The sequence below is a fragment of the Meriones unguiculatus genome, chromosome 15 (assembly GCF_030254825.1).
Source record: "Meriones unguiculatus strain TT.TT164.6M chromosome 15, Bangor_MerUng_6.1, whole genome shotgun sequence".
Classification (NCBI taxonomy): Eukaryota; Metazoa; Chordata; class Mammalia; order Rodentia; family Muridae; genus Meriones; species Meriones unguiculatus.
The window spans coordinates 73,271,047-73,295,127 of NC_083362.1; the positions used below are offsets into that span (position 1 = coordinate 73,271,047).

Below are 24,081 nucleotides of genomic sequence, written 5' to 3' on the forward strand. Positions count from 1 at the left end.
AGACTCAGGGGGCAGATGTTGGGGTGAAAACTCAGAGAGGCAGAGAAAGCACCCAGCTGATCTTACTCAGCCAACATCCCAGAAGGAAAAAAAAACAAAAAAACAAAAAAACTTTCTATTCAGCTCACATCCCAGAATAAAAAAGCCAAAAGCCCTTTCTTCTTCTCCACACTCTCTTAAATACCCTTCTCTCAATGTGCCTCCTTTCTGTTTAATCTGTCAGCTGGCTTCTTACTCTGCCTCTTGATTTAGGGTTAACTTTATTTAATCCTGTTTACAGAAAAACTCTTGGATTAAGAGTGTGTGCTAAGGCTGAGCCAACAACTAGAAAGAGCCTTTTACAGTTCACAATCTCGGGGTTCCTGCAACAGCTACCACATCCCTGAAAGACTCACTTAAGCCCAGTCAATGTTTCAAGTTTATAACATGTACTAGTTCAAATGGGTGGCCACTCAACCTTACAGTCTCCTGAACCACAAAAGGAAGATCAGAAATATGCTTTGGGATGCATTAACAGTCTAAGAATATCAAAACTTAAGAAAATTTAAAGAAACTTTTTACAGAAAAAAATAAAAAAAAACACAGCATTCTTGGAGAATTAAATTTATCAATTACAAAATATACACATTTTAGGAAGGGCCGACTCTGTTCTGCTGGGCCTTACTGTACCTGAGAAGAAGTGGGTGCTTTGCCTAGACACAGTCCCAATGAACTCCCCATCTTCACTTCTGCTTCCTCCAAAGTGCTAGTGTCTGGTACTAGGAGGAGATTGAAAACCAAGTGAATATTGTGAATTCCTACTACTCTTAGCAAAATGACATTTTCTTTGAAAACCAATAGGATCAAGGTAGCTCAGAAGGAAAGTCTGTACTTCTCCTGGGCAAGGGACTGAGTTCCGCCTAGTACCATCATATCATTACTAAGTTTTTACACACACTCCAAAGAATATTATAAGAAAAAGGTTAAGTTGTGCTTCATGTTAAAGTGGCACGTGTGCCGTGGTTGTGTTTAACTTCCACATTCCTACAGCACTCTCATTATCTTGTACTGACTACAGCACACTGTCTCATTATCTTGTGCTGAGAAGCATGGTTCAACCTTAAATGTTATTATGCACTGGTAAATCTGCATGATAGCCTTGCTTCATCCACACTTAACATTGTGGCAGTGAGTAACTTCTGTCAGTAGACTCATCTAGGACTGCATCGGGTTTGGTGACAAGAAGGGTCAGAAAAGCGAGAAACAAAGAGTCCACTCATAACTGGTATCACAATGGAATGAATGAGCAGAGAGACTTAGAAGTCAAGCTACAAAGACCCTTACACTACACATGACTAAAACAAGGACTGGGGTATCAGGAAGTTTTTACTTAAGAAAACAGAAATGGTGTAAGGCTTTCTCTAATAAATCAGATACCTGGAAATAGGTCCAGAAGTCAGTTCCCAAAGGTAACTTAGGAATGTGAGATATAGAAATCATTATTTACTGTACAAGCATTCTTAATGAAAACCTCCTGGTCTTTGAAAACTGTCAAGATTTACCTGGACAAAGAAGTTTCCCGTTTCTATCAATGGGTCTCAAACAGCTGTTCTCAGCTGTGAATGAAAAGAAGGCGATTAACTACTAAGCAAAGAACTCTAAAGCAATGTTCTACTATGTCAATTACAGGAAGTACAACAGTCTAACTCCCATACCTCCAAAAGCAAAACTCCAGACAAGCACAGTGTTTCTGTGTTGTGTCTGCAATCTCAGTGCTCACTCTGGAGGCCAAGTAAGAAAAGTCATGCATTGAAGGCTAGCTTCAGTTACACAATGAGCTGCTGTTTCAAAACCAAACCAAAACAGAACACGTCAACAACCAAAAACCAAACCAAACCCTCAAATGTGGATAACCTTCACTTTGCAGTCATGTAAGATACAAATAAGCTGGAATGGTTCAGTAGGAAAATTACAACTAGCCAACGACTTTTGCATGTTTTTCCTCAAAACATTAAAAAAAATTCAAGGTTATACATGCACCAGGAAAAGTGAAATGAATACTTACACATGCATTTAAACACTAGAAACAGCGATGAACATTTCTGTCTTGTAAAACACTGATCAAAAGCGGGGTGGTATGTACCCCTACCACAAGCATTTAAGAGAAAGAGGCAAGAGGGTTGCTGAAAATCTGAAGCCAGCCTAGTCTACATAGTGAATTCCAGGCCAGCAAGGGCCAAACAGCTAGATCTTGTCTCCTAAACAAGAACCAGAGAACAGCTGAGTGCAGACAGAGCTGTCTTCCCCTCACGGGTCAGCAGGCAGTGTGCTATGAAGAACTTTCCTGCCCCTCAGCAAGTGCTCTACTTCTGAGTTGAGCTCAGCTAGCTCCTAAGAGATTTAATATTGGGAAAAATCCCTGAGAGCTCCTTCAATGTGAATGAAGTCTTTCTCTAGCATCATTTCCCCTAGGATATTTTGTATTTTGTCACAACTACCATCCTCACTTAGGTCACTAAGTTTGCCTTCAGCAAGTTCCTCAGTTGCATATCTGGAGCCTCTTGAGTGACAGCTATGTCAACATTCCTATAGACAGTGGCTGCTTCTATACAGTGACTTGTTTCTTAGGCTACTCTCTTTCATGATCCATTCATGTACAATGTCAGGTAGGCTTATGGCTGGGAGAAGAGGTAGCAGAAGGACACTTGACTGTCTGTTTTCAGAAATGCATGAGACATGTATTAGCCAGTTCCTATTGGATTTGAAGAAGGGAAGTGAATGGTCTGTCTGTGACTGCAGAGCTAGTGATTATGGATAGGCTTTAGCTGAATCCTCACTGAAGCCTGAACTGTTTAACTGAAATTCAAGCAAGTGCAAGTGTGTAGAGCAGACCACCTGCATCTCAAGCACACTGAGCAAATGCGTGGGGCCAGTATGTACCTGTGAGGATACCTCGATCCTGGGGAAGAAGCTCACTAAGTTTTCAGTCCAAACAGAAGTCTTCTAACGCAAAGCGTGAACTTGGAAGGAAGGCGTGTCCAGACTTCTGAATGGGCAAGAATGGCACAGGCTTAAAATGGTCTAACTTTATTAGAGTGGAGTAGACTTTCTTCCCGAGATTCCTGAGTTCTGTCTTGTGTACTATGTTGTTAGGAAGCTGTCATACATTTTAAATACAAAGTTTTTGTTAAAGAAGTAGATAGAAGTACTCCCTATTTAAAAGGTAGGTTTTACATACAGTGCTTTAAAAATTATTTTTTTCACTCTCAGCTGGGTATGGTACTTCACGCATGTAGTCCAAGTGACCTGGCCTAGTGCAAGAGGGTTGTTTAAGCCCAGAAGTTCAAAGTTGAGGCAATACAACATAGCAAGACAACCCCTCACATCAGCCACAGACAAGCAAACCAAGCAAAATAACTTTCATTTTCAATCAACCAGCACTTTCTGCACATTCTGTGCCAAGGCACTGGCCTAGAAGCTATGGTTACAGAGGTATGCGTGACAGCCATGGACTTCACCCTCGTATAGCCTCATCTACTAAGAGAAGTGAATGGTAATGGCACAAATAAAAATACAGGGTGCTATGAGCAAAGCTGAAAGACTAAGACCTCATGGTCAGAGATAAAAGAGAATATTTAGTTGAAGAACAAATATACAGCTCAAGTGAGGACATCGAAATGCAAAGGCAAGGAAGTCCAGAGGTCAGAGTATGGTGAGTCTCCAGGTAGATGAGAGCTGCGTTAGGCACTCCCAAAGGCAGCCTGCACAGTAAGCAGAATGGTGGCAATGAAGTCATGGACAGGCAGATCCTGAAAAAGGTCCCGCAGTCTAGGGTTAGGAGTTAGTGTAGGAGTAGTGAAAAAGCAGAAAGCTTTGATAGAGGGCAGAATCTAGCTCATGTAGTAGAGAGGATCCCTTGCTGCATGAGACATGGTTGGGGAGAAGAAAAATCATCAGGATGAGGAAATCAGTTATTGGGCACAGTATTGAGCCAATAAATTTTACTGATGTATTTTCTTTTTTTCAAGTCAGGATTTCTCTGTGTAGCCTTGGTTATCGTGGGCTGACTTTGTAGATGAGGCTGGCCTTGAACTCACAGAGATCGTCCTGCTTCTGGGTGCTTGGGTTGCAGGTGCGCACCACCGAGCCTGGCTGGTACTGATGTATTTTTACTTACAGTAATATCATCCAGTTGTTATTTTTAAATTTTATTTCTGTACATTGGAGTGAGGGTGTCAGATCCCTTAGAACTGGAGTTACAGACAGTTGTGAGCTGCCATGTGGGTGCTGGGAATTGAACCCAGATCCTTTGGAAGAGCAGACCGTGCTCTTAACCACTGAGACATCTCTCCGGCACCCAGTATCATCCAGTCATAAGAGTACAACTTGAAGAGCTTGATAAGCACTCATACACACTAACTATATCACCCTCAAATTTCCCCCACTCTACTCTGCAGTAAACCCCCTCCACCCTGACCTTCACCTGCTTTCTGTGGCATAAACTAGTTTTCTAAAACTCGAATTTCCCCCACTCTACTCTGCAGTCAACCCGCTCCACCCTGACCCTCACCTGCTTTCTGTGGCATAAACTAGTTTTCTAAAATACCTCCTGTGTAGAAACGTATGGTTCACACCGTTTGTGTCTACTTTCTTTCCTTTGGCATATGGCTTCTGAGACTCACTCCTGCTGTGGTGCATGCTGCTCTATAGACAACAGAGACTAGGACTGGCTGCAGCAGTGTGCTTAGCCACTCACTTGTTGGCAGAGTTTTCCCAGTTCTGAATTCTCAACACTTAATTTTTATAAGGGTATATGTTTTATCTTTTCTCCAGTAAATATTTAGAAATAGAACTGGTAAGTAAATGTTTTAATTTATAAAACATACAAAACAAACAAACAAACAAGAAAACTTAATCCTAGCACTCAGGGAGGCAGAGGCAGGTGGGTTGCCGTGAGTTCGAGGCCAGCCTGTTCTACAAAGCAAGTCCAGAACAGCTACACAGAAAAATCCTGCCTCAAAAAACAAAATAAAACAAAACCTACAAAAAACAAGACAAAAACAAAACAAAAACAAAAACAAAAAAACCATACCAACTTGTTTATGAAAAACAATTAAAAACAAGCAAACAAAACCAATCCTAAGTATTCCAGAGAGAATACAGCACTTTCCACACTCACTGCACACAGGAGCTCCACACTTGGGTTTACTGGGATTGCTGTTACCTATGTGACAGAGGTGCCATGACTTACCTCTAGTGGCTACTGACACTATCCTTCCCTCATAGGCATGTTTCCCAATTTGGGTCGAGATATCTTTTGACTGGATTACAAGTACTTTTTGTGAATTCTAGAATTCTATATCCAAATCTAAATGTGTGTTTTCTTAGTTTTTCTCCTAGTTCATAGCTTGCTTTTTCAAATGTCCTTTGAAGAAACCTTGTCATGGCTACTTTGAATAACTGATCTCTCTCTCTCTCTACCTACCTACCTTTCTTTTCCTCTCTCTTTTTCTTTTTTGGTTTTTCGAGAGGGTTTCTCTGTGTGGCCTTGGCTGTCCTGGACTAACTTTGTAGAACAGGCTGGCCTTGAACTCACAGAGATACACCTGTCTCTGCCTCCCAGAGTGCTGGGATTACAGGCATGTGCCACCATGCATGGCTATATTTTTTATGGTTTGAGTGTGCTTATAAAAGTCCTCCTTGCTCTCTTTCAAAAGCAGTCTCTATTTTTATTGAATGTTGTTATATGCATCCATATATTCCTAAATACATAAATGCAACCTGCTCAAAAATAATCTTTCCCATATAGCAAAGTCATAGAAATTTTCTTGTATGTTATCTTCAAGAAATTTTATTCTTTTTAATTTTAGCGTTTAGTTCTATATTGTATTTTATGTTAATATTTTAAAAGATGGAGGGTAAAGGAGAAGTTCAGTTTTGGCACATATGGAAGCCAAATGATTCAGAGCTGTCTATAGTATACTCGCTTATTCTTCTTCTTGAAACACTGGTTAAAGGTGCAAAAACTATTCTTTGTCTACTGTACATGGCACAAAGTGGGTTGCACACATATACATGCCAATAGACTGCTGAAGAGTGAGTCTTGAAGCCACACACTGGAGCATTCTTGCAAAGCTGTTGTGGCTACTTTAAGGGCTTTTGTTGTTTCTGAGACAAGGCTGCACTATGTAGCCTTGGCTGGCTTGGAACTTGCTTTATGTAGACCAGGCTGATCATGTACTTCAGAGAGATCCACTTGCCTGTGCCTCCAGGGTACTGAGACTAACCACACCTGGTTACTTTGAATTCTTTGTTTTTCCACACTCATTTTAGAATGGCATCACCTTCTGAAAAATAAAACTAAAGACCTTGACTGAGCATACACTGAATCTAGGGAGATAAGCTCTTAACAATGCTGTGTTTTCCGATTTGTGAACATGGCATACTGTTCCCTTTACTCTTTTATTTATTTATTTATTTTTTGTTTGACCAGCCTGGTCTACAAAGTAAGTCAAGGACAGCAAGGGATATTACACAGAGAAGCCCTGTCTTGAAAAATCATATGTTGTTGTTCTTTAATTTCTTTCTGCATGTTTTCTAGTTTTCAATGTACAGACCCCATATACATTTTTACAAATACATCGTTGAAAATGAATTATTATTATTATCTGGTAAACATATCAGGGCAAGCACATAGGAGGCTGAGGCAGGAAGATTCTGAGTTCCAGGCTGGCCTGAGCTATATAATGAGACCCATCCAAAATAAAACAACAACAACAACAACAAAAACACAAATAAATAGTTTTCATGTCCATTTTGTTTCTGCTGACAGACACAAGTTCAATGAATTCCTGCATATTAATGTTGAGTTCTTGCATTTAATTAGATACCCATTATATTCACTAAAATGACAATGAAAAGGGACAATCACAAACATTAACAAGGACGTGGAGAAAATGCAGCCATGACACACTACTCATGAGATGGTAAATGCTTCAGCCACTTTGGAAACCATATGGCAGTTTTTAATGAACTAAAGAGAAATTTGCCAGGTGACCCAGGATTATAATGTTGTAAGCCCTGAATGCATATGCCCACATGAAGATTCGTGTCCAAGTGTGCACAGCAGCATTACTCCAAACAGCTAATGAGATATGAACATTTTTACAACTGAATGGCAGTCAGCACTAAAAGAGAATAAACGACTGGAAAGTTCTCAATAATGGAGAGACTTCAAAGACTAGTGTGCTAAGCAAGAAGACGACATAAAAATCTACATGAAAACATAAAAAGTACTGTGGCTACGTTTAAATGAAATGTCCAGAAAGCGAGCTGACAGAGGCCCAAGGATGTTTCTGGAGCGATAGGTGTATTCTAAAACTGGGCTATGATGTTCTACAGCACGCATTCGTAACTGGCACTAAATCCCACACTCAAGATGAGGGAATTTGATGACAAACATATCAATAGACCTAAGGACACAATGTATAGGACATTGTGAGTACTCTTGAGTCAGATATCTCATTGTCTTGGGGAGAAAGGAGGGCAAGGTCTGAGGAGAACACAGAGAACTCTATAGGTTTCAAATAGAAATACACATATGAAAAATATTAACATTTGTCCATTTTGGGTGGTAGGTATGAGAGATTTCCTTAAATTATTTTTTGTACTCTTCCACATTTTTTAATAAAAAATTAAACTAAAAACCAAAAAGCAAATGGAAATGATTACCTAGTTCCTTCATTAATTTTAATTCCTTTATGGCTTTAATTCGAATATCAAACACCACCTAAAATAGAGAAATAAACTAATGACTGTGTATCAGTTGAATGGATGAAGATGAAAATGAAGACTGTCGTGTAAATGGATAGTCACTATATTGTGACTATAGTGTGTACGGAATTCATTTGAGGTATTCCCTGACATTTGTTCTGCCTACAGAGATCTTTAGACATCCCTGACATTATTCAATTAAGATTGAAAGCAAAAGCTCAGAACAGATTTTAATAGTTAAGTTTTTACCAAACTGATGTTAATTGGGACAAAGGGTATCACAGAAAATGATTAAATAGTTCTCGCTGGAAACCAATAAACTGACAACCACTCACCTGGTAAGAGTCAAGGATGAAAAACAGTGAAGAGGCCCATACCTTACAATGGGGACAATGGATCTGGGTGCCCAGAACAGAGTACAAAAATGCGTAACAGCAATCCAAAATGACTATGGCTTCCACTTAAATGACTTTTTAGATTCTTTCTCTTTTCAGCCTACTTTAGGTCAATATCCTTTAGGGCATTAAATACTGGTAAAACTCGGAGGTAAGTGAGTTCAGAAATCATGTACTTGATCCCCTACCACATGGTGCCAAACAGCAGCAGACTCAAGTGACAAAGGACGCTTTCTGCTCATGATCAGGTACTAGTGTGCACTGATCTTAGACTATCCTTCTAAGAATACCAATGAACATAATGCTCCTTAAGATATTATAATGCCAAGGATTAGTAAGATGGCTCTCGAGGGATAGCGTCTGCTGCCAAGCCTAACGACCTGAGTTTGATCCTTGGAACCTGCATAGTGGAGGAAGAGAAGCAACTCCCAGGTTGTTCTCTGACCTTCACATGCATGCCTGTCCCACAAATAAAAACTGTAAAGAAAAAAATTAAAGAAATTATGAAAGGATATAAAAGAAAACATCTTAGCTTCTTTTACTTTGCTATACAAAATAATAATAATAATAAATAACAAGTAAACATTAGATGTTTCTTAGCTGGGTGTGGTGGCATATGCCTTTAATCACAGAACTCAGGAGACAGATGCAGGGGATCTCTGAGTTTGAGGCCAGCCTGGTCTATATAGGGAGTTACAGACAGTTAGGACTACATAGAGAGACCTTGACTCAAATGTCACCCCCCCCAAACAAACAAACAAGCAAAAAAGTTACCTGAGATTATTTTTAACAAAATCAGAACCATAGTCTTCAAAAGGAGCTGGAAGAATGCCTTTTAAGGGCAGTTGGTTTTACATGGGCACAGTGTAGTATATAAAGAATGATTTAGGATAAAACCAAAAAGTTGGCAACACAAAAAACCAAAATAACAAAAACACACACGTGCTTTAAAAAAATGCAGGGAAGATCCTTGGCAACAGCTCTTCATGCTTATCGAATCCAGAGGACTCCAAGAGCCACCCAGGTGAGTCCCACATTCTAGTTCTAGGCTCCTAGGCTTAAAGCTTAAAAGAAGAGCATATGCTGCTTTCAAACAGGCCATGGGCTGACGTAAGTAAATAAGCAGTTATAACGGTAATGAGACCTTAGACATCTATTGACACCGTTGTTCTGAAATAAAAATTCTGTCACTAGACACTGCCAGCCAGGCTAACGGCCGTCTACTCACTGTGTGCACAGTCACGGCTATCTGAACCTGCTTCTCTTCAGATTCCAACTGGCAGAAATTTTTCACCTGGAGCCAGTTGAGCTCATTCACACTGTTGGTCCATCTCCCTTGTTTGGGCAACAGACTGTAAGTAAATAGAAAAGACATTGAGAGAATGAGTCCTCACAAGACACTTTTTCTTGCATATCACTTTCCTCTAAGTAACTAAGGAAGAGGACGTGAAACTGCCACAACATGTTACCTTTTTAGGGTTATATGAGGTAGCAGTCCATGGAGCTGGTTTTCATGGCTTGAGATCCCAAGGTAAATGATTTGTGCCTGTTTTCAAGGGGATTTTTATTTCTATTTATTTATTTATTTATTTTGAGATAAGGATATAAGCCCAGGCTGGTCTTCAACTCACCATTTACCATGTAGCCAAGGCTGTCCTAAACTTCCAAGTGCTGGGAAGACAGATATGTACCACTACACCCAGATTCAAGGGTCACTTCTCTAAAGGAATGGACAGCTCTTATCTGCCTGCACAGGAATCCCTAGGGTAGCTTTAGAAGACTATCAAGGCCTGCCCATTGTGATCTAATTTTTAGTTAACAGAAGGGCAGCTGTATACACATGTGCAGATTGACAGTGCACAATAGTACTATACAAATGCACATCATATATTTGTATTTCATTGAAGAGTTTTGTTTATTCTGTCAGCAACTGGCAATAAAGTATCTTATCCTAACAAAATCTTCCTATGGACTGAAAAAAAAAAAGGGGGGGCTATCAAAACCCTTTTAGGGAGTGCAGAGATTTGACACCTGGTCTCCAACTGGCAGAAATGTTTGGGAAGGATTAGGAAGTATATTCTTGTTAGAAGGGGTGTGTCACTGAGGACAGGTTTGAGATTCTAAGAGCCCACACCATGCCTAGTCTTTCTCCCTCTCTCCCTCAACACTCCCACTCCCCTCTCTGTCTCTGCCTCCTACTTATGGATAATTATGGTTGTAAACTCTCAGCTGCTGCCATGCTCCCTGCTGTGATGGTCATGGACCCTAACTCTCTGGAAACAGGAGCCTCAAATTAAACACTCTTTTATAAGTTGCCTTGGGCACGCTATCTTATCACCCAAACATAATTGTACTCTTTACTTCAGTAATTGTATCCTGATACTCCACCTCAGAAGGTATAACAAAGATTGAGTTGAAGGGTATATATGACAGTGTGGAGAATAAAAAAGAATATTTCCTTCTGAGAAGTCAGCTTAGTAGGAAGGTCAGCTAGGTGCTTTCTCTGCCTCTCTAAGCTAGAATGTTTTCACCCCAGCATCTGGCTCCCGAGTCTTCATTGGTAAAAATCAAACAATTGGGATTTTATATTTTAAATACGGAAATCTTCAAAAGGAGGTTCACGAAGTCTACAAACATATGTGGGAAAAGCAGACATACCTCTTTATCAAAAAGATAATCATTAGTATGCTTAAAAAGACAAAAATCTTCTAAACAATGATTTCAATCTAAAAGAAAAGGAAAACCACCAGACATTAACAGTGACCAAAACTGCATCCCAACAGAGGGCCAAGATCACCATTGTTCTTTCTTCATTTCCCAAGTCCTACTAAATGTAGACTGTCTACAAAAAAGAGCACATGAAGAACCCTCAGATGGCTCAGCTGGTAAAGCACCGGACCTTACGTGTGCAGGTATGGGGTTCAAACAAGAGCACATGATTTACTCTCTTATACACTGCAGAATACCTCTCCTGAGAGGTAACAGAAATAAATGGACCACAAAAGCCCAAAGGGATCTGCTTCTCAGCACCTCACACAGGCTACAAAAATGCACTGACACAGACAGAGGAGCAAGAAGGTACAGTGCTTCAGAGTTTAGCATTTCAAATATGGCTACAGGATTCAGGAGCATTTTTTTTGGGGCAACTGTCCCTTTGGGAAGGCTGGGTGCCTCCCAAAGTCATAGTGAAGACCACAAGAAAAGTCTGAATTGTCCTCTCAGTTTTTCCTTATGAAAAAGGGCTTTTAGTTTTATCACTCAATCAGAATTCACCCGATAGGACTTTGTCTTATATCTACTAGTCAAAGACATATTTATAACAGTTTTTTTTTTAAGTTATGCAATCCTTTGTACAGTATTTAGGAGTTAGGCCTGATGCAATAGCACTTTTGATGTGGAGGCAGGTGGATCAGGAGTTCAAGGTCAGCTTCAGTCTGGATTACACAAGATTTTATCTCAAAAGTAAACAGCAGGAGATGGTACAGCAGGTATGGGTAAAGGTATTTATGACACAAGCCTGACAACCTGAGTTTGATCCCTGGAACCAGGTGGAAGGAGATACCATCTCCACAGCATTGTCCTTTGACTTTTAAATGTGCGTGCAAGCATATGCATGTGCGCGTACATGAGCAGGAGTGCGCGCACACACACACGCACACACACACACAAACATTAATTTTTTAAAATGTTGCATGTTTTATTATTTTTTTAAAAGATTTATTTATTATGTATAAAGTGTTCTGCCTGCGTGTGTGCCTGCACGCCAGAAGAGGGCACCAGATCTCACTATAGATGGTTGTGAGCCACCATGTGATTGCTGGGAATTGAACTCAGGACCTCTGGAAGAGCAGCCAGTGCTCTTAACCTCAGAGCCATCTCTCCAACTCCCACAAATTAATTCTTAAAGTATAAACATCAATAAAATACAGTCTTTAAAACTCAATGGCCAGAATAAAGGAATGTTTAATTAATTAATTAATTAAAATAAAGCTCTTGAGTTCTAATGGGTAGTGAGTGCTGTAATTAAATTACTTTGAAAGCTCTCCTTGTTTCTCTCTTTAATGAGTTACCTGTTATCACTTTCTGAATCCTGAACCAAAATTAAGCTTCCATTTCTGAGACCTTGTTCTCTGAATGTTGTCTTCATGTCTTCCTTGGGAATAGCAGTCCAGCACTCTTCATCTGCCGACTCCTCCCTGTTCCTGAGGATGACGCCTACTGGGATGGCCAAGGCTGTGAGCACACTGCCCACTTCCGCATTAGCTGGAAAGACATGTGCGGACTCCACCAACTGCTCACATTTTGAGCTGTCACCACTCATTTCCAGATGAAGAATGTGTAAAAGCACAGGCTCACAATCAGAACCAGTCTGGATCTGGACTCCACCAACCTATAACAACATCCACATAACCACTAGTGAAGTTTATATTTGCCAAGTTGAAAACAACAACAGCAGCAACCAAAAAAAAAACCAAAATAAAAAAAAAAAACCAACCCACAGCAAAAGCCTATTCTTGTAGTACAACCCACATTTTCCCCAAGTTCTTCACATTGCCCTTTAAGCAGTGAAAGAACAACTTTAGATTTTATGTTGAAAAATGTCTCTTATCCACCTTTTCTGACTTTAATATAGATATTCAGGGAGTGTTAAATGGTGGCAATGAGCCTCTGGAAACCCAAAGGAGCAAAGACCGGCCACAGGGCAGCTGGATGCTCATCCCTCCTTTCTGGGACAGCCTTCACTCCTGTTACCCCACCTCACCAGTCCTCCCCATTCCAGCAGATGTCACACCCCCTATAGCCCATGGTGCAGTTATGCACACAAGAAGCTACTGACGACTAACTTACCTCTGCATCCAGCATGGGACGTACAGTCTGGTAAATGGAGGTGCTTATTACGTTAATTTTGACCATGTGCATTTGTGCATACAGGTGTGCATCAACACACACACGCATGCGTATGTGTGTACAGCTAAGATGGCACCCAAGATCGTGGGTGTACTTCATTTTTTTTCTTTTTCTTTTCTTTTCTTTTTTTTTTGAGGCAGAACCCTCAAGCAGAACCCACCAAACAGGCTAAAATAATCTGGCTGGCCAGAAGCCCCAGTAATAGATTACAAAAGCATGTCACCATACCTGACTTTTTTTTTTTTTTTTAAACATGGGTTCAGGAATCTAACTCAGGTCCTCAAGCACTTTACCTATGAAGTAAAACTCCCCTGCCATCAAAATATTTCTTTAATCTATCTAACAACTACCATTGACTGGACCTCAAAGTACTGAACATTCCAGCGATTTCATATCTTCCCTTCTTTCCTCCCCCTTTTCTTTTCCTTCCCCTTCTCTGCTTGCACCTCCTTTGAGTTTCTGAGACAGTTTCTTCTTCACTGCATATCTTAGACTAGTCTAGAACTTACTATGCAGTCCAGGTTGCCCAACTTCAGTGGTTCTTCTACCTCAGGCTCCCTGAATCACATGTGCATCACTATATCCAGTTCATTCTAGTATTTTCTTAATGTCTAACTACATGCTGAATAAAATTTCATTACAATGACTTTTTGTTGTTGGTGGTGGTGATGTTTGTTATTTTTTAAACTGAGACATAGTCTCATGTTGCCTCGGTTGTCTGTCGGTATAATGTTCTTGTGGAATGTATACAACTTACCCTTGTTCACTGCCAGATACCCTACTATCTGGTTTCAATCTGGACATTGCATTGTTATGTTTATTCTAAGCATCACCGGTCTCAAATTTGCATGCTACCACTTGTTGTCTGTATTGTCAATAAAACAATCAGCCAATGCTGAGCAATGGAGAGAATAGGGTGGGACATCCTGGTCCAGAGGGGAGGAGAAAGAAGTGAGTGGGAAGAGCCGCAAGAAAGACCAGCAGGAGAGGACTTGGAACCACGAGGGAGATGAACCAGACCTGAGATACAACTAAAAGCAAGTCTAATGTGGGAAATCTGAATGGGAGGAAACTATGCAGGCTTGGAGGTTTAGGATGGAGTAATTATTGCTCAGCATTATGCTCTAGGTTAATTAAATAAATCCTAGTATCTTATGTGGTGATTTGGGTGTACAGCTGGTTTAGGAATAACCACTGGTTTAACTAAAAGATAAATCAATATTAAATATTAATAACCCACAACAGTTGTCCTTGAACTTGCTAGGTTGCTGAGGATGACCGTGAACTTTGATCTTGCCTCTACTTTCTGAGTGCTGAAGTTACAAGTGTGTGCCACCATTATACTTAGTTTTATGTAGTACTAGTAACTGGTCTGGGCCCAGGGCTTTGTGTATTTTAGGCAAACACTCTACCAACTGGGCTCATTCCCAGCCTTGCAGTAGAATTGTAGAACACTTTCAATTATGAATATTTCTTCAGCCATATTTCTTACCTCTACCCCGTTCCATACAAAGATGTCTTCCCCATCAGCAATTTCAGCTTCACACAGTGTCAGTTCATCTCCTAGAAACATAAGATATTCATTCACTCCCCATGACCACCAAATGCAGCTAAGAGAGCCACAACTCCCCAATGTATATTTGAAAAGGCACTTACTAAAGAAAATCATAAAAGCAGTAACTATTTTATATATTTTGTAAAAAATATGAACCATTATACAGCTTTGTGAGCACAGCAGCGAGACATGGAGGCACACAGAGGTCAACAGTCAGGTCCATGTCACCTGAGATTAGGCGTAGACTCCAAACGACCCAGATCACCACTGAACTGCTGTAGGTGTCAACTGTCACAGCAGGGTGGAGTCCCAGACGTATGTTACTGTACTACTATTCTTAACATTGGTTTGTTATTTTAGAAAAATAAGTGCCTTGAAACTCAACTTGTCTTTATCTGCTAGAAAATCTGAAGCTGAGAGGGTAAAGCCATGTAAATAAGATTCTAATGGTTTTAAACCATTTTGCACAATCATTTGTGGTAATGTACACACGCACACACACACACACACACACACACACACACACACACATACACATATACTGTATGTACACACACATGTATGTTTTAAACCTAAAGCACTTTAAATTTAGTTTCGCTAGGAAGGTGGCCCTAGTTTAAAAAATATATATAAAACATTCCATATTGAGTAGATTTTACATATCTATTGGATAGATTGCTTCTTTAAAACTGACAATGTAAGCCAGATGGTGGTGGTACACACCTTCAATTCCATCACTTGGGAAGCCAAGGCTGGTGGATCTCTACAAGTTCAAGGCCAGCCTGGTCTACAGAGGGAATTCCAGGACAGCCAAGGCAACACAGAGAAACCCTGTCTGGGAAAACCAAAAACCAAAAACAAACACAATAAAACTAAACAGAACACCTGACAATGTAACCCTAATCTATGCGGTCAAAAGACAGAAGGGCTGGTGAGATGGCTCAGTGGGAAGACACTTGCTGCAGTCTGATGATCTAAGTTCCATTCTGGGACCAATACTGTGCAAGCCAAGAATCTATTCCTGCAAGTTGTGTTCTGATTTCTAAAGGCTCCTGTGCTTCCATGAGCACATACATGCATTCATGTATATACACCCTCTCCCTCCCATCCCACACCCTCCCACACAGATAAATGTAATATTAAAAAGATGAAGGCAGAAGGCAGAGAAGGACTGACAGGACAAATTCCCAAAGATATACACATAGAATGAGTTGTTTTGTTCCTTACTGATCTTACCATCGAGAGTATGGTACACATGAAGTCCTGCTGGCACACGCTTTGCAACGCTGAGAACCATATCTCCTTCCCAAAGTTCCAACAGCTAAAGAACATTAAGAGTGAGAAAACAATTAGCTGTGACATATGAATAGCACTCGACTCAGTAAAAATAGCAGATGAATACTCCCATCCCTAACCAACACCAACATTTTAGAAATAAACATCATTTGATGAATTACCCAAACCCAAAGATGTTGACTGCATCCATCACTGACTGAAGACTTTGGATATGTAAGGAAAGACCCCAAAAGCCATCTAAACAATCTTATGTAAGGACTGCTTTTCTTGGAAAGTTGACTGCTCAGCAAGCTGGCCTAGGAATTTCTGCCCTGAATAGCTATGGCGTTGCTTAGAAAAATGACACTGGCTCTGGCCCACATGAATGTTCCAGGGATGCAAGAAAGGAAAGCCCCACACTCTAATTTAAAAAGTAGCATTTTGGGCTGAGGCATAGTTCTGTGGTACAGCATATTTGCCTAGTTTGCATGAGGCTCAGTTTTATCCCAGCACCACACACACACACAAGCATAGCATTTGCTATATACTAGGTGGACAGCTGTTTGCTAAGTTTGTAAATCTGAACCTGAGGTCTGCAGGAACCTCACAGAAATAATATCAGAGTGATGTTTCTCCTCTAGTCTTTCCTTATAACATTCTAAGATATTTTGCTTTAAAATACAAGATATTTGTCTTTATGAGATATTTGTAAGTCATTCACTGAGTCAATTTTCCGGTTCCCCAACAGTGGCTTATGCCTAAGTTAACTGTTGGTAGAGACGTTTGCTTGACATACTAGATAGCATAGACAGCATCGAGACTTATTGGGCTTAAGAGACATATTGGGCCTTTTCCACTTGAAACACCCTCCACAGGCTCAGAGCACCGAGTTGCTGAGCTTAACTCTGCCAGAACAGACTCAGAAATGAACATATACAGGCTTCTAGAGAGCCTGCTACTACAGCTGCACATACTACATGTAAACCAACTAAAGCAAAATGATAGTGGTTTGTTTTTATTTAGAAAATAAAAGAAAAAGCTGATACTTTTGGTGACAGATACAAATTTTTAGAGAATTCACTTAAATTATTTCTGAGGCAGCCTTAACCCCAACTTTACATTTTCTTCTTCCTTTTTTTTTTTTGAGCAAACTTACTGCATAGTGGAGACTGACCTTGAACGCCTGATCTTCCTGCCTGCATCTTCAGAATGCAGAGATTATAGACTGTGCCACCAACCTTGGCAAGAGTTTACATTGCTAAACTTTTCATCAGGAAGTAGTATGGGGTGAGGAAGTGAAGCAAGGGACAGAACACCAGGTAGAAGAGAGGGAGATCAGAACTGTGCTACCATAGCAACTAGATGCCTGTGCATTGGCAACATTGGATGTTTTAAGATATAATTTAGTCTTCAGAATGAAGATGGCTCAGCCTGATGAGGCTGAAGGACCAAATGAAATGATGTTTATGAAAGCACTGTAAGTAAAAATAAGGAGCATCTCCACTGTCCTGTGATTGACACAGGCAGAAAAATGGTCTGGACATGAATACTAGATGAAAATCCTTGTCTGGTAAATCACATCTGTAAATCCAACACTCAAGAGGCTGAGGCAGGAGGAGTACTATGAATCTGAGACCAGCATGAGCTATAGAGTGATACCATCTCAAAAACATTAGAAACAAGAACTAAATGTTAAACAAAATTATCTGTTTAGAGCTTACTTAGCATGGTCACACCAGAACAACAAATATGAATACAAGTAGTCAAGCGATCTTACACCAGAATATAAAACTAGTTAATTTCTTCAATGATTCTTGTTTTAAGTAATAGTTCAACATTTCCTCTTATTTCTTTTGAGAAGAAATTCTCTTTCATTTGTTTTCCAAAAATAGAGACAACTTTACTCTGTCATCCCCTGTTTCCAATTAAAATATACCAGGCTCAATTAGTCACTTCAAAAGCTGCTGGAAAAAATACACAGACAAGCATTTCTGAAGACTTACAAATATCAGCAATGGTGGCACAAACTGGTGATCCCTGCATGTACAGAGCTGATGTGGGAGGACTGTGGTTTCAAGTCTAGCTTGGGCAATACAGTAAGATACTAACAAAATTAAATCAACCATCCAACCAATCAAACAGAAAACACAACAACAACCTGGTTTCCAAGTAAGAGAAAGTTTGGCTCATGCACTGGCAGATGTAGGATTTCCCTATGAAGCGTTGGAAAAATTAAAACTTGAATAAGATGAAATGGAAAAAAAAAAATCAGCCTGAAATGGACCTTAATGTTTTTGCTATGAGAAAAATAAGTATTACCTGAAATATTGCCTGACGGAGATCTCCTAAAGTTTTTCTTTTGTCAAAAGTCAAATCCCATACACTATCTGTTTGAGAGACTGTAGGGTGAAGAGCCCCATTGAAGAAATGGTAATGAGGACCCAGGTGGAGATGCAATTCAAAATTATTGTTTGCAGAGTCACATTCTGCCCTTTAGAGACATAAAAACAAACAAACACACACAGTTTTAGTAACACTCTTTATCTCCAACCAGAAATACCTGCCTTACCATACACAGAAGGTCTTCATTCTACATTGTCAACACCTTTTTCTTCTGCTTTCAGCACATTCAAATGGAACTGCACCATGAATTCTAAGAGAAAATTGTTTCCATGGAGATTATACGTTAATCATCTCCAATCCTGTCACAGCTATGGAAAAAATTCTGGACACCTGCTCATGTATTCAGAGGTGGATTCCCAATTTCTACATCATCCTGACATCCACCAGGCTCCTAAGACTTACTTTCCCAGAAGATACTGACAGCTGTTAAAGAGATCCTCCCCAGTGTTTCCTTAAGTGACAGGCTGGTCCCTGCTCCTCTCTGGTGCACTTCATTGTTTTAAAGCTTAAAGCCTGATTACAAACTGGTTTCCCTAGGCAGGATGACCAGTGCTGGGCTAGAATGAGGCTGTCACTGTGACTCAGAACTTCAGATGCATTCTAAGCTGGTCAACAGGAACACTAGGCTTTTCAATGGCCACACTAAGGACTTTAGTTTTAGCTTTTGCCGTTTTGTTTTAAATTTTTAAGTTGCAACTGCCAACCCAGATCACTGATGCAGGCTGTTTTGTGTATTTAACATGTTTTAATATTTTAATTTTTATTGAGAGTTCCATTGATTTTGGTGTGTCATTCACTGGACCTGCTATTTCCATGCCCAGTTTCAAGTCCATGTTATAATTTCTAAACTCAGCCTGCTACATTATCTGCCCCTGTTCCTTCCCCCAACACTCTGCTGACACCACTGGAGAGCAAATACAGCAGCTCTAGAGCCCAAGGTTAGCCATGTTCTTAAGTCATGCCTTCAGTTATTGTAAACCTTTATTTTTATTTTAGGTATTTTGCCTAGATGTACACAAGTACATATCTATGCATATATACCTATATCTACGCGCATACGCATACATACATACATACACACATATCTATCTATCTATATGACCATGTGTATGCAGTACCTGTGGAGGCCAGAAGACGACACAGGATTTCCCCAGAACTGGAGTTACAGATAGTTGTGAACTGTGATGTGGGTACTGGGAAGTAAACTTGGGTCCTCTGGAATAGCAGCTAGTACTCTTAACCACTGAGCCACCTCTCCATCCCAGACATTGCTACCCCTCCCCCACAACTGTCACAAGGCACTTTTGGAGTCAACCTATCTCTAGTCTTCTGTCACTGTATGTCAGTTCTTACAACTACTTAAAACTGAGGGGCAGTTTTATCAACAAGTTCCCAGTAAACTCAAGGACATAATTTGGCCAGGCTAGAGTACAATTCTTGTAGTACAACTGCATGATTGTCAATTTTTCTAGATTTCCTGGCTCTGATCCATACTTAGCAATGGTTACTGTATGTTACTACTCACTCTTATGCATGGATAAATAATATATTTAACTATAACTAGCTGGTAAGTATACATATTTTGGTAAACTTTCATATTGAATGCTTAAGTCCCAAACCGATCAGTATTTTCCAGAAACATTATCCAAACACCAAATGTAAATCAAAATACCTTTGCATTTGCAGTTGAATGTTGGCTGCATCCATTTCCTTCAGCAAATGATATGGAACCCTGTATCTTGGGTTGGCTCGAGCTGTGAACAAAATGTCCATTAATTTGTTTTGACTAAACAAAATTGTGCTGCTAAAGAGGCAGGATGAAAACCTGAACTCAGGTGTGGTAATACATACCTGAAATCCCAGCACTGGGAAGGCCAAGGTACAAGGACCTTTAGCTGGAGGCCAGCCTGGGCCATACTGGAAGCCATTCTCTCAGACAAATATGAGGGGCTGAAGAGACTGCTCAGAAGATAGGTGTGCTTGATGCTTTTCCATAGGACTGGAGTTTGGTTGTTATTACACCAGGCAGCTTACAACTGCCTGTAATTCCAGTTCTAGGGTATCTGATGCCCTTAGACACCTGCATGCACCTGGTGTACATAAATGCATGCAGTTTGTGCACATGTAAGTAAGAGGGCGTGCACATGCACAAACATACAGCCCTATGCTGGAAGCCAGGAGCACTATCACTGACTATCTAAGTGAAAACAGATTTTTCTCTTGATCTTAGTTTTGCCAGATGAGCAATTAAAAAAAAAAAACAACAAACCAAAAAGATGAGAAAGTTTTTTAAAAAACTGATCTAGAAGAACATGACTGTTTCAACTCTCCTTAAGCATTTTTTAAGAACACCCACTATTTTTGTCCCAATTATAAATTTAACTTTAACAGTAAATTTAAATTTTACTGTAAAAATTCAGAAATCAGGGCTGACGGTGGCTCCACAGTTAGGACCCACTCTTAACTGGCTGCTCTTCCAGATGACACAGGTTTGGTTCCTAACACCCACATGGTAGGCAACAACGCCCTGTAAGTCAAGTTCTAGGGAATCCAATGCCCTTTTCTGACCTCTCAGGGCACTAGGGACATATCACCATATCACACATACAAGACAAAACTCTCATACAGTTAAAATACATACATCCTTTTAAATTCCAGAAACCATACTACCTCATTTAGATGTTGTGAGACAGGGTCTCACTATAACCTGGACTAAAATTGACTATGTAAGTTGGGTTGGTCTTGAACTCACAATCTTCTTGCCTCGGCCTCCCAAGTACTGGGGTTATATGTATGAGTCATCATGACTAATTTGAAAATTATTTTCAAAGTACATTAGGGTACTTACCTCACTCCCAAGACATCACCCACACAATTTTTTTTTAATGTACAGTTTTGCTAAACATTCTTTTTTTTAAATGATTTATTTATTTACTATGTATACAATGTGTGTTTGCATGTACACATGCACGCCAGAAGAAGGCACCAGATTTCATTTTAGATGGTTCTGAGCCACCATGTGGTTGCTGGGAATTGAACTCATGACCTTTGGAAGAGCAGCCAGTGCTCTTAACCTCTGAGCCATCTCTCCAGCCTCCCACCTTTTTTTTTTTTTTTTTAGTAAAAACAATTGAAATGCAGTCAGCAAACTGGTAGCTTGACTGTTCACTTCATATTCCCACAGGCTTAAATATGTGATTGCACGGTACTGTAATTAAAGTATTAAGTCTAATGTTTTCTTTCCTTTGAAAAAATTATTACTTAATGTGTATGAGCTTTTTGCCTGCCTGCATGGATGTCTCTGTAGAACTGATGTTTCTTGTGCCCTTGCGGACCAGAAGAGGGTATTAGACTCCCTGGAACTAGAGTTGCAGATACTTGAAAGCCATTATGTGGGTGCTGGGAACCTCTTCAGATCCTCTGAAGAGCAGCCAGTTTTCTTAACCACTCTGCCATCTCTCCAGATCCTAACTAACTTTTTTCTGTTATATATTTTGGTGGTTTGAATAAGAATGGCTGCAAAAGACTCATGGATTTGAAGGCTTGGTCACAGGGAATGGCAATATTAGAAGGTGTTGCCTTGTTGGCATAGGTGTGGCTTTCTTGGAGTAAATATGTCGCTGGGGGTGGGCTTTGAGGTTTCAATTGCTCAAGCCAGACCCAGTGTCACTCTCTCTTCCTGTTGCCTGTGATCTAGATGTAGCACTCTCAGCTACTTTCCAGCACCATGTTTGCTTGCATCCACCATGACTCATTCCCATTCCCACTATGACAATAATGGACTAAACCTCTGAACTGTAAGCCGGTCCCAATTAAATATTTTCCTTTATGAAAGTTACTGTGGTTGTGGTGTCTCTGCACAGCAATAACACCTTAACTTAGACAGATATGAAGGTGATTTCTAACTACTCATGATTATAAAAATCATGTTGGCAACAAATAACCTTTAAGAATTAAGTATTCATCCACTTCTCTGACCTCCTTTCCTCTTGCCTCACTTTGATTTACAGCCTGTTAGGCTGCAGGGTTGCCCAGGCTGGCTTTGAAATCATTCTATTGCCCAGTTAGACTGTGAACTGTAATCCTCCTGCCTTACTTCCTGAGTAGCTAGGATTGTAGGTCTATGCCACTAGGCTGGGATCTCTTTTCCTCCTTCTAAAGACAAACTGTTTCTGGTTAACAGTTGTTAAGTGTATTCAAGATCTAGAAAGTTATTTTTTCTTTAATTCTCATGAAAATTAATAACTTTTATTTTTGCCGGGGGAGGGGGGAGTTGAAACAGGGTTTTTCTTTGTAGCTTTGGCTGTCCTGGACTCGCTTTGTAGCCTAGGATAACCTCAAACTCACAGAGATCTGTCCACTTCTGCCTCCTGAGTGCTGGGATTACAGGTGTGTACCACCGTGCCTGGTACTGTTATATTCTTTATAAAAACTAGTTCCATTTTCTCAGAACATTTTTGTCTTACTGCTGTACTAATCTAAGAAGGTTTTTCCTTTTTTTTGAAACAGGGTCTCACTAAATAACCCTGGTTAGCCTGAAATTTGCTAAGAAATCAGGCTGGCCTTGAATTTACAGAGAGATCTGCCTGCCTCTGCCTCTCAAGTCTTGGGATTAAAGGTATAAACCAACACACTTAGCAGCTTTTTATTTTTGAGAGAAATTTGGCAAGGGATCAAATAAACCTACTGACTTATTCATCATATTTCCACTATAAATATTCTTTATTATGATAAGGTTGAGACTGTTAACTTATAAGATAGGAGCTCTCTCAGAAGGTTTAACAGCGTGCTTCAAATGTATTTCAATTGCTCAAGAACATAATACTTTGAGGAAAAAGGAAAGATGGGAATATAAAAACAAAGGTAAGAAAACAAGACCAAGACCACTTACAGCTCAAAGGCAACACATGGCTGAATGACAGAGCCAAGCCTAATCAAGTTTGGCACCACAGTAACAACATACATCACCCAAGATAGTTCAATTTTGGAAAATGTAAATACGAGCAAGGGAAGAAAAAATGTCAGACGTTTTCTCACAAAATGACAAACTGAAAAATAAAGTATGAGCTTCTGATGAAATAAAGAAATATATAAGTAAGAAAAACTTAAATGACAAGCTGATACATTTTATTTGGCACGGTATACTTCCATTAGTTATCACCCAGGCAAAAAAAAAAAAAACCTCTTCAAAACACAGGACTTCAGGCAGCATGTGATGCTTATCTGCTGAGGTTATTAACAACACAGATCTGAACATTTCTCTTTCCATACCTTCAGGGGGTCGCAGCAACTTGGCTTTCCGATAAAACAGCATGTAGGCACTTTCTTTACCCTGGAACTGCTGTGTGATATCTTTCTCTTTAATTGGCTGGACTTTGGAATCATTGATATCAAACCAGTGGGGGCAACTGGTGTTGTCATTTAAGCCCGGGGTCTCTGAAGTAGGTATATGTAGAATCTGTTCAGGGTTCCTTAGGAGATCAGATGGGGCCTGGGTTAAATGGTTCCTCAGGAGACTGACTGTACTTTCATCTATGCTGAGCAGAAACACATGAGGATGGAGCTGTAAGAACTATTAAAAACAAACAAAAACAAAGATTAGGTTTCTCAAAAAATTTTTTTAATTTTTAATTCTTTTATTAATTACAGTTTATTCACTTTGTATTCCAGCTATAACCCCTCCCTCATTCCCTCCCAATCCCAGCCACCCTCCCTCTTTTCCTCTTATACCCCATCCCCCAGTCCACTTATAGGGGAAGTCCTCCTCCCCTTCACTCTGACCCTAGCCTATCA

At 40.0% G+C, this 24,081-nt stretch overlaps 1 protein-coding gene across 6 annotated transcripts in view; it reads right to left on the minus strand.

Moving 5' to 3' along the window:
* The window catches only part of Usp40 (ubiquitin specific peptidase 40), an 83,654-nt gene that overhangs the window by 27,630 nt on the left and 31,943 nt on the right, over positions 1–24,081 (minus strand). For 4 of the 6 annotated variants that reach the window (XR_009586493.1, XM_060368799.1, XM_060368800.1 and 1 more), the window contains 10 exons: positions 23,560–23,860; positions 19,961–20,042; positions 18,205–18,376; positions 15,847–15,931; positions 14,548–14,618; positions 12,218–12,537; positions 9,376–9,499; positions 7,711–7,768; positions 1,542–1,595; positions 670–758 (listed from right to left, as the gene is read on the minus strand). Coding sequence is in view for 5 of the 6 variants with exons in the window: in XM_060368799.1 (XP_060224782.1) it covers positions 670–758; positions 1,542–1,595; positions 7,711–7,768; positions 9,376–9,499; positions 12,218–12,537; positions 14,548–14,618; positions 15,847–15,931; positions 18,205–18,376; positions 19,961–20,042; positions 23,560–23,860 (1,356 nt within the window). In the remaining variant the exon portion in view is untranslated. Of the gene's footprint in view, positions 1–669; positions 759–1,541; positions 1,596–1,694; positions 4,436–7,710; positions 7,769–9,375; positions 9,500–12,217; positions 12,538–14,547; positions 14,619–15,846; positions 15,932–18,204; positions 18,377–19,960; positions 20,043–23,559; positions 23,861–24,081 lie in introns of those variants that run through there. The other 2 variants (XM_060368801.1, XM_060368802.1) reach the window with 2 other exon arrangements.